Below are 15,206 nucleotides of genomic sequence, written 5' to 3' on the forward strand. Positions count from 1 at the left end.
ACAAAAATCTTTCCGCTCTTTTTTATTATTATTATTATTTTGCTAACGTGTACAATTCTTAGAATATAGGCTGATGTGGCAATCCAATATAGGCTGATGTAGCAATCCAACATGGCATGTGCCTAATGTAAGCTAGCTGACTGGATAGAGAAATGAAGGGAGTTTATTTGATACAAGTGTGAACCTTGGAATGATTTGATAACTTTAAAACCATGGGAGTGATTTGCAAAAGGAAGGACCTCAAGAAGCACCGGAGTACTTTTCCCTTTCTTTTATCCGCACTATCATTGCTTTACACAAGTTGTCTACGTTCATTATTGTTTGGGCTCACGGGGTCATTCGGAATCTGAATAAACAATTAATTGCTAAAATAAAGAGCGTTTGGGTCTTCTTTTTTTCCGGCCTTCTAGAAGAGAATATTCATTCGGAATCTGAATAAACAATTCTAGAATAAAATATACTTTTTATGATGGTAATTAAGATATAATGACATTGTGTAAGTAACAACAAAAGGAACCTATACCTTCCTCCTCCTTAACTTGGAATAACAAAGTCACTTGAGCAATTTCAAGCACATGATCCAGAATTTAAAACTACAACAGCCTTTCATAGCATTCATATTTCTCATAGTACAAAATCATTAGGAAATGAAATGGGCAAAATGATACGAAAAAACTCATGTTTCAGGGAAATGGAAAACAAGAAGGAACTGCAGAGACGAATTACTTCATAAAATTAGAAGCCCCACGATGGCTTCACTCTGTAAGGAAGTACATTATATTCAACGCCGCACTTGGAATATACTCGGAAACATTGTCTGAGAACCAAGAACTGATGATGCTGTTTGATGGATTGTTTGGAGTTCCTGCAGGCCATTGATCAACATGCCTAAAACCAAATTTGAATGCAGCTGAAAGTATAGATGGCTCATCCACTCGGCGCAAGACATGGCAAAGAATTAATGCAGCTGGTTCCTGGTCTCCTTTAGACGAAATCAATTCCTTTGCAGTAGCAAACAAGGGCAAAATAGCTTCAGGAATGTAAGTCACATCTGTGCCAATGATGACATCAAAACCTCTATGATTTATTTCTTTGATGGCTTCTATGTGGTCCCTGTTCCCCCACTCTAGTCTCTTCGTGATTAGTTTGGAAAGAAATTGTGGCTTCGTGTTTGAAGTGATATTTTGGGTCAACAGGTCAAGAGCATTTGTATCGCCATCAGTGGCAACTACTAGGTCTGCAGATCCAGCAGCAATCATAGAGCAGATGCCTGCACAGCCACACCCCAACTCTAACACCCTTTTACCAGCAACAATAGTAGGATTTCCTGCTAGTACATATGCCATCAAACGAGCTGATTCCCAGAGCATCAAGCCCGTTGATTTGCACGTGTGTTGATACTCTTTGGACAGTACTTTAATCTTGTAGTTAGATCCTCTAACGTTGACCTCAATAATCTAGGAGGAACAACAACACAGAATCTCTCTAAATAAATTATCCGTTCAGCACTCGAAAAGACAAACATTAATGGTGAACACAAGCATGTCAAGTTCTGCTAATGATATCAACGGCCAACATAATTTAAGATATAAAAAAAAATAAAAAGAAACAAATATCCATATATTTCCAGTTCAAATAAAAATGAAATTTACTATTAAATAACCTACAACACATGCCACATATACATGGTATTGAATTGTTAACAACCTTCTGAGCATAGGTGAGAAAATTGTCACAACAGTTTAGGGAAATTTAAGCGCAGCTAGAAAGATGAAAGGAAAAAGGGAAAAAATTTACCTCATTATCATGGGAAGGTGAAATTCCAAACATATCAACTGCCACACTCTCAGATATGTCAACCTCAGAATTATCTACAAGCCCCATAACTTTGCTCTCCTCAACTTTAGGCTGAATATACTCTTGACCAGGAAATTCTTTCTTAAGTGATGCTTCCATACTAGAAGAAGAATTTACATCATCTGAAAGGCGGAAAACAGCTTGGATCCAACGCCTGAAATCACAAACAAAAAATATATTCATCCAATAAATTATCTTACAATTTAAAAGGAGTGGCTAAATAATACAAAGTTTGCAGGAGGAGCAAAGTTTATTCTTATTTTATATATTGTGCTAATGACTTCAAAACAAAAATGTTTGACTGCCTTAATAGGACAAATTATGAAATTCAGAACATCAATGTGATATCTATTATGTTATCATAAAAAAAATAAAAAAAAAATAAAAAAAATTAATAAAAGGCAAAAATTGAACACATATATAACCTAGATACTGCTGTGGAAACTGAGGATACTATCAATCACTTACCGATTCATCACCAACTCCCTCAAGCGGTTCTCAACTTGTTTGCAGCACAAACCAAGTTCTTCAATAACAAATCCATTTTCTTCAAATAAACTTGTCAAGAACATATTAGAAAAATAGAAAGCTCGCTGAAAAAAAAAAAAAAAAAGAAAGAAAATAAAGCATTACATAAGTGGCTAACTTAAGAAAATAAAATACTTAGAACACAGTATAAAAAAGACTGGAACTTACAGTGCCATCACCCCTGACATAAAAGTTTTCACTAATCTTTTGGTCCTTGGAAGTAAACCTTTCCTGCCAATTAATATTAAAATTAAAGAAAACCCCTATACAAAGAGAACAAGCACCTAACCTAAGATATGCACAAAGAAATTGAAGGATTTTGGAAGGTGGAGGAAGGGCGATCATATCCTTCAAAGGAAAGCATCAAATCACCTATAAAACCAAACCACTTCATCTCAAGCACGCAAATTGAAGGAAAAATAATATATATATATATATATCATAACCATTACTGGCTTCAAGAAATAGTTTACCAACTCAGGCAACTAATTATATAACACACATAAAAGAGTAATGCAATACATCACCCCATTACCACTCCTCTTCCAAAAACAAATTCCCCCTAGAGCTTATGTGGTGTAGGCCTCCCAACCAAAAAAAAAAAAAACAATTTTCATGCACCAAATACTATGGGAGACCACGCCACATAAGCTTTGGGAAAGAGGAGGGGGGGGGGGGGGGGATTCTTTGCCAGAGACTTACAAATTTATCTACTTGGCAAAAATAATGTGTTTGTGAGAGAGAGAGAGAGAGAGAGAGAGAGAGAACATCAACCTGAGCGAGGTCGCCAGTAGCATAATCACGAAACAGCACGTAACCATTTGGCTGAAAAGAAGAAAAAAAATTGCAATTTCACATTTCAGAGTTCATTATAGAAAGGTAGATAAAATTTATAATATGTTGTAAAAGATGTTGATATCTTACCTTGAGAACTTTTCTAATGTTCTGCAACACTAGAGGCATCTTCTCCGGGGCAACTGCAGATAACACAAAAATCTGCTTAACAAGTCAGCTAGTTGGATGAATAACAAACATCAAACTGAAACTTAAGCACAGCACATGTTCAATTGTAAATTAGGTAGAAATGCTATTATACAATAATGAAACTGAACAAACTGATGTTCAATAGTTCAATAACTTGATAAATTGTAACTTCATATAGATACCATGGTTACTATATCAACCGAAGATGTAGAAATCTGCTTGCTCAGATCATCAACTGTCAAATCACAAACAAATGCACTAACTTGGGATTCTTTGAAGTCTTTATGCATCTGCAAAAAGCAAAACAATACATTCAGTCAGATAGACCTACTTAAAGTAAACTTTTAAATTACAGTTGGAAAAATAACTCCTAAAGCTACAAATAATAGAACACATAAAACAAGGAATCGCAATATGTCGCTACTGAAATTTCCCCATTTTTCAATATATCATCAGTTCCCCATTCCTTTAGGCACTAATCATTGTAGGAGAACTGCTATATCACCAATTTAAGTCATGATTAATGCCCAAAGGAACCTCTTTACCTTTGCCAGAAAATCTTCAAAGTACTATAAGTGGTTGCCCACACATATATTCCACCAAATTTTGATTCATAACTACAGTTGTCCACAAACCAGTCATGGCTTCGCTGAATCATATATACAAGTGGCACATCCTTCAGTTGTGGATAGTATATGAAGAAGCAATCTAAGGGAAGGAAACTCCAAACTTCCAGACAGTGAGAATTTAAAGGCTAATGTCAATGCCATGAGAATCAGATTGCTAGTAGTAAGACTGAAGGCCTAGTGCCATTATGGTGAGAATAAAACACAATTGCATGATCACCTCTCTCTCCCTCTCTAGAATGTCAATTCCAAAGTTTTTCACCAATATTATGTGCATGTTATAGTGCACTTCAACAATTCCACTACTCCATATTTATGACTTTAAAGCATATAATTCCCCCAGATTCATCTCTTCCATGCGCAACATACGATAAGAACAAAGTTTTCACATACATTCAGTCATAAAGATTCGCCAACGATTCAGAAATGGAAAACAAGATAATCAAACCTTAACCAAGTTAACAGCACGTGGTGAGAAATCACATGCATAAATAAACACATCTGGATATGTAGCAAGCAAGGGAAATATGGTGTTTCCAGCTCCACAGCCAACCTGCTAAAAACAAAAAAAATATATATATATTAAAAGCCAAAATATGGTAATACTATTAGAATAGCTATGATAAGTCTTCTTTATACATGAAAAAACAATAGAAAAACTAGAAATTATAGTCATAATTGATTGTAGTGGACAACAAATAAGAAGCAAAAGGATGAGAAGTAGTGCACTTGATTGAATCCATACGTACAACAATGATTAAACAAATCATACTATTTCAAACTTGACCTGTAAGATATCAAATAGTTTGTTGCATGATCCTACCAAAATAATAAGTCATGCAAACATCTCTATATCTATCCAACTTAATTAATCAGAACTTCAGTCAACCGTGCAGTATTCCACAAAGATATAATGATGTGACATTAAACCAAGATAAAAACATCATTAACTCACGAACAAATATACAATTAATACTAGAAATCTATGCAGCTAGATCACAAGTTAGGCACAAAAAAACTAGGCTGCCATTGAAGGGGAGAGAGAGAGAGAGAGAGAGAGAGAGAGAGAGAGAACTAATGATAACATAAAACGGTTACCTCCAGAATTACTTTTCCTACTGATCCCTGAAAATCAGAAAATCCATACAAAATTTAGACATCTTAAGTCATTCAAGAAATTTGCAACATACTTAGAAACCAAAATAGAAAAAAAAAAAAAAAAAAAAAAAAAAAAAAAGAAACAACTCACGGAGAAATGGTGGCCCCACTCCTTGTCCAAGTAGTGCCGATCTTTGAAAAACTGAAGAAAGAAAAATAGAACTAAATGGAACTTCTATAAATAGCCGTATTCATTACAGAAAATTATGAACATGTGGCAATTTAAAATTTTCAGTAAGTGACCAAATTAGTTTGCCATTTCCATAAAGGACAGAAATTGACAGCTCCAAGTTGTGGATTATCCCTTTCTAGCAACAGATCCTGGGGGAAAATCTTACTAAATTCATACCAGCAAGTAATAACCAACTCGAGTTGGCTAAAGGTCTAGATGTTCAGAATGTTGATTTCTCAAGCCCTTACCAACCGCATATGCCACTAGGCATGAAATAATATGGATCAAGACCATTAATGCAGGTCTGGTTTTGGGGCTTAGTGGTAGCATTATAGTAATACAACAAGTAGTAAAGTATTCGAATCAGCAGTTGGTATAAGTTAACAAATTACATTCAAAAGAATAGGAAAAGGCTCACTCTATCTTGATGCCGTTTGTAAAAGATATCCCAATACCTCTTAGCTTCTCTTTCATATTTCTCTGCCAAGCATAAATACATACTTCAAATGAATACAACCTATATTGATATAGTGTGTGCCTGCATGTGTGCGTAAGAGAGAGAGAGAGACCTCTCCAGAAGGGGGAGATAACATTGGTGATGGTAGGGAAAATTTGTATCTTCTGGGATGGGGGTTGTTGCTCCTCAGCTTCTTGCACATCAGACGCCATCTTGCAAGCCTCTTTGAGGAGAAACACATACACATAAAGAGCGTAATAGCAGAAAATTTTCACATTTGAATTGGTTTCAGCCATTGACAAGAATAATGAAAAAGGAAATCTTCAAAAGGGGATTCTAAAAAGTTGGCGTAAACAGTACATTACATATACATATGGAACAAAAGCATTATATCCGCAAACGTGCCCTTATTTCAACCCAGCTCACAAAGAACAAAAAGGAAAACACCATTTGGGTTTGATCTCAAGACGAATTTCCAGAATGAAATTATGATCTCTCTTCGATTACGATTAGCTTCAGCGTTAAACATTATCACTCCGATCATAAATAAATTTATCACTTCGTTCAACTGCTTATTAAATACGAAATTTGACAAAAAAAAAAAGAAAAACTTACCAGCCATTCTGAATCAATCGCGCAGAGAGAGTGAGAGAGAGAGAGAGAAAGAGAGAGGGGTTAAGGGTTTTGCTTGTGACCAGTGGTGGTGCTTTCTCTTACGTAAAAACGATTCGTTTTGCAGCCTCTATGGATCACTAACTTCAATTTACCGGATCGGTTTGACCCGGCAGTTGGTCACGTGAGGAGGAAATTAAAATGCTGTGATGAAGCACGTCCCCTGTTTGTTTATGTAAATCCGAGGGAAAATTGCTTGATAATATTTTTCTTTCGTTCTCTTTTTTTTTAAAAAAAAAAAATGAATAATAATAATAATTCTAGACAAAAAAAAAAACCTCAAATTATTTTCACTTTTATATCAACACTTTTTGAATAAAAACTCAAAAAAATCCTCTAAAAAACTACCCTACATTCGTTATTCGCCCGTCCGCATGAGTTAGAGGCAAATTTTCAGCTCCTAGCCCTCGGCGGGCGGATATCATATGCGTTATCCGCACATATATGTAGGCAATTTGACTTGGTGCTTTGAAATCCTCTAACAAAATCCATGTATGATTAGCAAGTTTGCATGGGATAGTAGAGAACAGGAAGAAGCTTTCGATTTTATGCTTGCTGTGTTTTTTTTTTTTATTATTATTATTTCCTTTTGTTAGTTCTTTCATTATATACACACGCCATCCCAAAATAGAAGGAATTTGATACCAACCCTTTAGCGAACAGAAGAGGTACAAAAACCTATAATCAGACTTCAGATAAAATTGCATTTTCATTATATGTAATGAAATGGAATAGAAAATTTGTAATACAAATTAAAGATACAGAATGAAGTTCTCTAACTATTTTTGCTGAGATTCTCTCTTCCTCTTCTTCTATACATCCCCTTTTTAACTTCTAAAAAAAATTGAGCAATAACTTTCAACAGAATAATACCAAGCTACCGAGATACGACCCAGTTTTCGTCTTCGGGCTGCTCGTCTCTCTCTCACTTTTTGTTTCAAGGAATGAAAAGCTGAAAATAATTGCTGGTAGAGGTGCTTTCAGCCTTTCACACATCACTGTGCCTTTCGCCGGTCTGCAAAGTAGGACTTTCCTCCTTTACATCAGCTACATCAGCATCAGCACCCTCCTTTTCATCGGCATCGGGATCGGCACCTGTAGTTTGTTCGACGTCAGCCACAACTCCATTTTCCACCACAGGCAAGTTACCATTTTCTGGTATGCTCTTTTCCTCTGCATTCTTGACTGGTTTGCTAAGATCTCTTGAGGGAGATACAGTCAAAAGGCGGCCAATTCCATCATATAAGTTCTTTGCGTCCATGATAAGAGCAGCTCCACCAGGGTAACAACGACCAAAGCATGTGGCACAATGTGGGTAAGCAACCTGTGAAGAGAAGATTCATAAGAGTGAGGGATGTCAATATGATTAATATACACAAATTGCAGATGACAATCAGCCCAGTGAGTAAGAACAGCACCTCAATAAAAGCCCGGCAAAGAGCCAGGAAAAGTCCAGACTCACTTTCTCTGAGCATCCGAGCTGTATTATACCTCAATAAAGAGTCAGAAACAGCCCGCAATCCCTTAATTAGTTCTTGGGCAAGTAAATGTTTCAAACTTATTGGGGCACAGGGACGTAGCTCATTCATTGCCGCAGATACACCTACAACCACCAGAGAGTACAAGATGAAGAAGAAGACAAAATGAACAAAGCAGAAATCCTCTAAAATATCAGATGTTAACAAATTACAAAACTAAAGTTAACAGCAACCATGAGGTCTAGACTAGAAAACTTGAGAGGAATTTGACTCAGTAAACTGTGGAGAAGTAGCATAGGAAATTGTTTCCCAATTCAGGAATTCAAGCATTAGAAGGAAAAAGAAAGTTATCAATATATGATGAAGAGAGTCAGAATGTCATGTTAACATATCAATAGTATGTCTTTATCTGAACAGTTTCCCTTATATGAACTCACCACCTTTAGTTTAGGACAACCACCAGAGTTCACGGCAAGAAAAGCATCAAGGGTGAACAACAATTCCTAAGTTCTAAAAGGGCACATAATATAGCCAACTTACCATTGACAAATACGGCAAGAGGCGGATGTTCCATTAGATAAGATGGCGGAGTGATATCCTCCTGACTGTCATCGCCAATACTATGTGCTGGAAAGCCAATTGCTGGTAGTGGGACCCAACGATGTGAATCCAGGACCAACTAGAGTAGAGTACAACATCAAGTTACATATCACCAAATAAAAGGCATTAGGCTGCTTGGTACAAAGTGAAGTTACGGCCTAATGTGCATCTCTTTTTGTAATGTATTCAAAAGAATAAAAAATAAAAAAAGAAGAAAAGAAGAAGCAATTCTGACTGAAATCAGAAACAAATATTAAACTTCACTTCTAGTCAACTTACCTGAAAATTTTCAACTGCGGTACTCATATTTTTTGAGAATAAGTTGAGAACTGCCCTGTGAATTGAAGCGACCAAACTCAAATGTTAAAGAAAATAAAAATGAAGGTTTACCATGACTACAGAGAAATAAATACATAAAATAAGATATTACTCTTCGAAAAGTGAAGGAAGCAGGCCCCGAAAATCTAACCCAACCCAACCAAGGCCCATGGCACAATACTGTCAATAACACAAAAAGAACATAGTCAACAAAATCTGGTTGTATATCCCTGATCTTGAAAATATTTGCATGCAAAACTGAAATAGATTTATTATAGGCAAAAATGAAATGGATATTTTTATATGGGGAAAAAAGTTAGAAGTGAGTGATGGCAGTCCTCCACCAATCTGATATTTTAATGTCTACAATCAATCTCCTATAGAAGATGGTGGTCTGGGGTTTTACACTTCATGGGTGGGCATTTGAAGGGGTAGAAGTTATTCTATCATTCAGCCCCCGAAAAACTAAGAAAATATATACATAATCCCATCAAAATCCTTGAAGAAATGAACAAGACATATGATTAAGCATGCAGAATTCTTAGGAAGATGCTCACCATGCATTGATCCAAGATATTTGAGAGAGATCCCCCTTCTGTTATCTTTGGGAGCATGACTTTAAGAGTTTTAAGGTGTGAGGTAATCTGATGCATAGCCCAACTAAAAAGAAGCCCACCATCATAGTTTTCTTCACTTCCTGATGTATCATCAGCAAATATTGCTCGATACTGATTAACTACATCAAAAAGATGCATTCTATGACAGTTTATCATCCCTTTTAAGAATTCATAAGGATTTCTCTGGTCCAGATCCTCAAGAATTCCAGTAAGCCAAGCCTCTCGGCACCTCAAAAACTGAAATACTCGGAAAATAATCTTGGTCAGATTCAAGCACATAAATGTATCAAGTATAAAAATCATAGCGGCCAATTAAATGTTCATTAAAACAGCACCACTATCATAAGAGCACTGGAAAATACCTGCAAACGCATCTCGTACTCGCTGAACACTCCAATTCGACGTAAATAACCAATAATACGAAGACATTCTGGTAACTGCAATACACAACAATGCCTCCATAAAAATAAATGGAATTTTCCAATCCATGTATCTGGATGAATCAAGTTGCAGAAATTGTAAATGTTTCAACAGAACTACCACACCTGTATATTTGAGCGAAGTTTCTGGAGAAGCTGAGAAAGAAGAGACTGGGTTGTCTGCCTGACCTCTGAAGCTAGTGCTTGAATAACAGGTAACCTTAAAGAAAAGAAAAGAGCCTAAGCAAGCAGCCTTCCACAAAGTTGACAGCCCAAAAGATATGTTAGCAAGGAGAATAACACGTATATAACTCACTTGGGGTGCATAGTTGAAAGTTTGCAAACAAAGGCCTCTAAATCAAGAGCCTCATCATAATTCCCATTCCTTACACATCTGCATAAAGAAGAGAGGCAATAAATTGTCTAGTAGTTATCCTAGAAGATGAATAACTGCATGGACAAAGACATGTTTTATGAAAATTATGCTGAGCTACCAACAAAAACCAATGCCATCTACTGTTACTTCCTATGAATTGACCAGTATCCCGTTTTCTTTGAGGGCAGTAAGGCATACAAATTCTACTATTTGCAGACCTCACTTTCAAATACAATTGAAGGATAAAACTAGTCTAATAACAAGCAACTTTATTGCATGAATCTAAATTAGACGCCTGGCATATGGACTAGTGATTCAATTTTAACAAGTGAATCTTCACAATTTTGAAACACATACGTGTCCATAAGCTGAGGAATTTCAAGCAAGTCAAGCAAAGTACTGTGATTTGCTAGCAATGTTTGGTTCATCTTCCTCTTCTCCAAAATCTCTTCTGCAGACTCAATGAACTCAGTGCAACCAGATGTCAACTTTGGGATCTCATTTATCTGCAAAGGGGGGAGATTACATCTCAGTATAACATTCTTCATCATATGCTTCAAGGTTTACATAGAAATACAAAAATAGTCAACATAATCAACTTCAGTTCTTCTTTTAAACATGTATGGACAAATTTGCACCATAGCTCATAGGCAACATGACTAACTCCAGTGCATTTCTGCATAGTTTGTGTCAGAGAATTTATACAATAGACAAACCTACCGAAGAAGATAAACATCGTTATGTTCACATCATAACTAGACACTAAGATAGAGGGGCTTACTAAAGAAAATATAATATGGACATATAGGTAACTCTACTGAAGTTTTTCACCCAAATTAAGAATTAAGATTCAAGTTCCTTCTTACCCTTGCAGCTATTATAGCATCAAGCCTTCTTTCTTAAAGTGACTCTGAATTACCAACAATAGCTCTAACTGTATTGAGCGCCACCCATCTCTCCTTTCTCTGTCAATGACTATCTTCTATAGCGCAACATACAGGGATACATATATACACACAAAATACATACTTATCTTTAAGAGGAATTCCTATAATGCATCAGCAGGGAGATTCCCCAACTAAAACATTTTCTCTAACGCTTTACATGATTCCGTTAACGATTTAAGCAATTCCATTTGTCATAACATGTAATACCCCAGTCTCACATTGGGAAGATAAGGAGTAACCCACATAGAGTGCGTACTTTATAAATATAGTCATAAGTGTTAAGTTCCACGTTGCTTAGTTCCTAGGTGAAATTGGGCTTTACAACAAATTCTAGGGAACCTCCAAATTGACTAGTTATTTTGCGGTAATAGCGCATATGTGTCTAGCGTTTTCCCTGGACCATTACAAATTGTATCAAAGCTACCTGCTAACACCATGTAGTACTTGAGCACTACACGATGTAGCCATGATGGAACGTCAACAGTTTAAGGAGGAAAGTTTGTAAAACTCGGGTCCCACATTGGGAAAATGATGAGTAGCCCACATAAAGTAAGTAATTTATAAAGATAGTCATAAGTGTTAAATCTCGCATTGCTTATTGCTTTATAAGAGATTCTAAGGAACCTCCAAATTGACTAGTCTAAAATAGTACAAATATGGCTAATGCTTATTTCTGAGTCATTGCATAACAAATACAAACCTAAAAGTATCGAGCTCCTTGCTCTCCATAGTAAATCAAAGGCAATAATAGTGAAAGTTTTGCCACACCAGATGGTTTCTACATAAAACATAGAGCACACTTGTCCTAAAATATCAGCAACCCAAGGAAATAGATCTCAAAGTGGTGTGCTTCATTTGTACTGCATATTTCTACTCGAAGTTTGAATCCTAATCGAAATGAATTAGAAAGCCGAATTAAGAACCAAAGCGAAGAGACAATTCAGCACCATAAAACACCTAAAAATATCAAGAGAAGATCAAAATTGATACGTAAATGAAATTTGATTACCAAAGATTCGAGATGCTTATCGATGGCGGAAACTTCCTCCCGGATGGCAAGCAACGAATCGGCTGCAGCAATGAATGCTCGGTAATTTCCCACCGCCACCTCTTGCATTTGCCTCCGGATCCGCTCCGCATCGACCCGAAGAAGCTCCGGTTCCTTTCGAAAGATTAAGAAATTTTATTATACACTCACTCAAAATTTTCTCAGGCTCACATAAAGAGCTAGAAAGGAAGAGAGAGAGGACCTTGTGGAGGCGATCGAGAGTGAAGGAGAGGAGCTCAGAGACGTAGGGCTGTTGGGAGGCAGAGGCGAGAGGGAGGAGGCCTAACATCGGCGACGGCGTCGTCTCGTCTGCTGCATTTTGGGACTCCATCTTCTCACGGCGAGACAGATCTGTGCTGTGACCGCGCTCAGCGCCGCCGGGCTGCTTCGTCTAACCAAGTTGGGTTCTGGTCTGATCAGTGAGCTCTGTGATTCGGATCTGGATCCCCTGCGCTGAGGCGTTGGTTCGAGGGGCCGAGGATCGCCCTGTCAGCTGTGCGCCACTGGGCTTGACGGTCTTTTTAGCGGGACAAAATCTGTGTAATAGAGGATCTCGACCGTCGGTTTCACATACTTGTTGAATCTCAAAATTTATTTATACCGGCTCCCCCGTCTTCGATAATTTCTTTTTCTTTTAAAAAAATAAAGAAATAATAGTTACAGCGTGTTCAATTGCCGTCTTAACAAAATCCTTTCTTGACGTTTCTTTTAAACGGCAACCTTTGATCTCGAAGAGCAAAATATATATATATATATATATATATATATATATATATATATATTTTCTAAGCAAATAAGGAAAAAAGGGTTACATGTGATCGAATAACAACAAAATAGTGGGCACCCCAACAACAAAACCCAAACGATTAATGCAACAATAATACATGAAAAAGTCCGAAAAGACCAAATACGAGAAATGATCCAAACTAACCAAGTAATAGACAATGGTTTTATTTATTACCTCGGAGCGCAATAATTAGTAATGTTTCTTTACTTTCCAAAATGATAGAAATTGAAAGGAACTGGTTATGCAAAATAAAAGGGTAAAATAGTCTTTTAACAAATTGAAAATATCATTTTACTCTCTTATATTGCAATCCCATTTCCTTATTTTTTATTTTAAAATAATTATAATGGATATTTTACAAAACATTGAAAAACATTTTGAAAATTATGAGCGTCAAGTAGTTCCGCCCAGATGGCAAGTGCAATAGTCAAGGATTACATAGCATTAATCGCATGTTCCCACAACTTTGGTTGATCTATATATCTTTATACTCACTTTCTTATATTCTATAATGACGTTAATTTCAATCGATTAGCAAAAAATAACAAAAAAGAAAGAAGAAAAAGGACAAGTTGTTATTGTGTGATTTTCACTACTGTGTAAGAGAGAGTGGAGCGTTGGGAGGCCTAGACAATGAGAATTGTAGGTTCTATTTCAAATCTGATTGAGCCATAGTTTAACCCAATTTCACCGTAGCGTCAATAGAGACCAAAGTAATTTACACTAATCAAGTATATAAATTTTCGTTGCGGGATTTGAACCCATATTCTAATATATACTTGATCACTTTAAGATTTTCCTAGACAATTGAATCATCACATCATCGTAAATGGTAAGCGAAAGGAACAGGTTACTACTAAAGTAAACCATATGTGCATCTTTTTCCTTCTTCCAACCTGTCAAATCACTTTAGATTATCAAATAGATCAAACACCAGTTGCCCTCAAGCTTTTTCACTTATACATGGATCTCTAAATCCAGGAAATTGCAGAGAAAATTTATTCTTGATCTCAAATAAAATTTCTTTATTTGGTTTAATTTGAGCAAAACTAAAGAAGATTTCATGGTTTACTGCGATTGCAATTTCATACACCATAAGAATTCACAGCAAATGAGCAAATTAATCCTCTCCAATCAAAGTCCATGGCCATGGGTGCTAGTCTCCAACATGTCTCTCAAGTATATATGCTTGTCCTTTATTTTCTCATAATGGACAAAGTTATACAAATCAAATAAATACATCGTACTCATTCAACAAAAAAAAAAGATGTTTGTATCTATAAACATAAGTAGAATGATAAACAAAACAAAAAAGGAAGCAAATAAACTGAAAAATATATGAACAATCTGGGTACATAGGCTCCTTCAGACTCCATAGTTTCCCAGAGAACAACTTGTTGTCTTGTTTCACTCACCAACAAGAAAGCACAAAATGAAAGAGAAATAGTAACATAAAGACAAAGGAAGCATCAAGGGAAAGTGAAGGAGCGTGGGAGGCATAAAAGTAGTAGTAAGGATAGGGATAATCGCGGGGTACTCCTCCGTTAGGTGGCATCGGAGTCACCGGACCTGAAGGAGGCATATTGTTGTAGTACTTAAAGGGAGGCGGAGGTGGAGGAGGAGATCCCCATGAAGTATATGGAGCAGCCTCTGGTGGAGTCGCTGCTCGTGATGGTGGTGGAAAAGGCTTTAGCAGCGGTGGTGGCGGCGGGGATGAATGGTGCACCGAGGGTGATGGTGGTGAAAATGACTTTAGCGGCGGAGGCGGCGGCGAACATATGACAGGACATGTGGCACAATCACTGATACATAGTTCGCTGGTTGAAGGAGCATCGATTTGATCCGCAGATGTCACACCGGCGAACATGACGAGCCCCATGATCCCTATTCTCAAGAACCAAGGAAACCATTTTCCCATGGCAGAAGCTAGACTGCTGCAATGGCCCTCACCCATCTGAATTATAATTGCAAAAGAAAAGCCAAATTATGGTAATGGGTCCTTCATCATTGTGCCTGAAACTTTTTATATTTATTTGCTTTGGGACTTCATAGGGACGAAAACAAAGGAGGCCTAGATAGGTTACTTTAACATATAAATCCACATGCTTGTGTAGGGCTCTTTAGAAAGTTTGATTTAGATGCTTCTTTAGTATATTGTTGTA

At 36.8% G+C, this 15,206-nt stretch overlaps 3 protein-coding genes across 4 annotated transcripts; all 3 read right to left on the minus strand.

The window, feature by feature from the left end:
- Nucleotides 1-501: 501 nt before the first annotated feature.
- LOC132185777 (S-adenosyl-L-methionine-dependent methyltransferases superfamily protein) lies at nucleotides 502-6,495 on the minus strand. 2 transcript variants are annotated; one of them, XM_059599564.2, is made up of 13 exons: nucleotides 6,398-6,495; nucleotides 5,895-6,005; nucleotides 5,744-5,805; nucleotides 5,245-5,295; nucleotides 5,094-5,120; nucleotides 4,444-4,548; nucleotides 3,552-3,659; nucleotides 3,310-3,381; nucleotides 3,160-3,210; nucleotides 2,554-2,616; nucleotides 2,326-2,450; nucleotides 1,798-2,011; nucleotides 502-1,457 (listed from the first exon to the last, which is right to left on the minus strand). In XM_059599564.2, exons 1-13 carry the CDS (start codon nucleotides 6,402-6,404, stop codon nucleotides 756-758), a joined length of 1,698 nt encoding a protein of 565 aa, XP_059455547.2. In that variant the 5' UTR covers nucleotides 6,405-6,495; the 3' UTR covers nucleotides 502-755. The 2 variants fall into 2 exon arrangements, with proteins under 2 accessions (XP_059455547.2, XP_059455548.2); XM_059599565.2 differs by lacking the exon at nucleotides 4,444-4,548.
- Nucleotides 6,496-7,144: 649 nt separating this feature from the next.
- On the minus strand, nucleotides 7,145-12,816 carry LOC132184788 (conserved oligomeric Golgi complex component-related / COG complex component-like protein). Its single transcript, XM_059598548.2, has 12 exons — nucleotides 12,460-12,816; nucleotides 12,219-12,371; nucleotides 10,620-10,768; nucleotides 10,203-10,280; nucleotides 10,013-10,106; nucleotides 9,830-9,904; nucleotides 9,408-9,704; nucleotides 8,963-9,030; nucleotides 8,812-8,866; nucleotides 8,473-8,611; nucleotides 7,873-8,057; nucleotides 7,145-7,778 (listed from the first exon to the last, which is right to left on the minus strand). The coding sequence occupies exons 1-12, from the start codon at nucleotides 12,586-12,588 to the stop codon at nucleotides 7,443-7,445; spliced, it is 1,758 nt and encodes a 585-aa protein (XP_059454531.2). The 5' UTR covers nucleotides 12,589-12,816; the 3' UTR covers nucleotides 7,145-7,442.
- A 1,550-nt stretch (nucleotides 12,817-14,366) lies between these two features.
- LOC132184790 (proline-rich family protein) lies at nucleotides 14,367-15,128 on the minus strand. Its single transcript, XM_059598549.2, has one exon. The coding sequence runs from the start codon at nucleotides 14,996-14,998 to the stop codon at nucleotides 14,456-14,458; it is 543 nt and encodes a 180-aa protein (XP_059454532.2). The 5' UTR covers nucleotides 14,999-15,128; the 3' UTR covers nucleotides 14,367-14,455.
- Nucleotides 15,129-15,206: the final 78 nt, after the last annotated feature.

This window comes from Corylus avellana, chromosome 7 (assembly GCF_965113065.1).
Source record: "Corylus avellana chromosome 7, dhCorAvel1.hap1.2, whole genome shotgun sequence".
In the NCBI taxonomy this organism is placed as follows: Eukaryota; Viridiplantae; Streptophyta; class Magnoliopsida; order Fagales; family Betulaceae; genus Corylus; species Corylus avellana.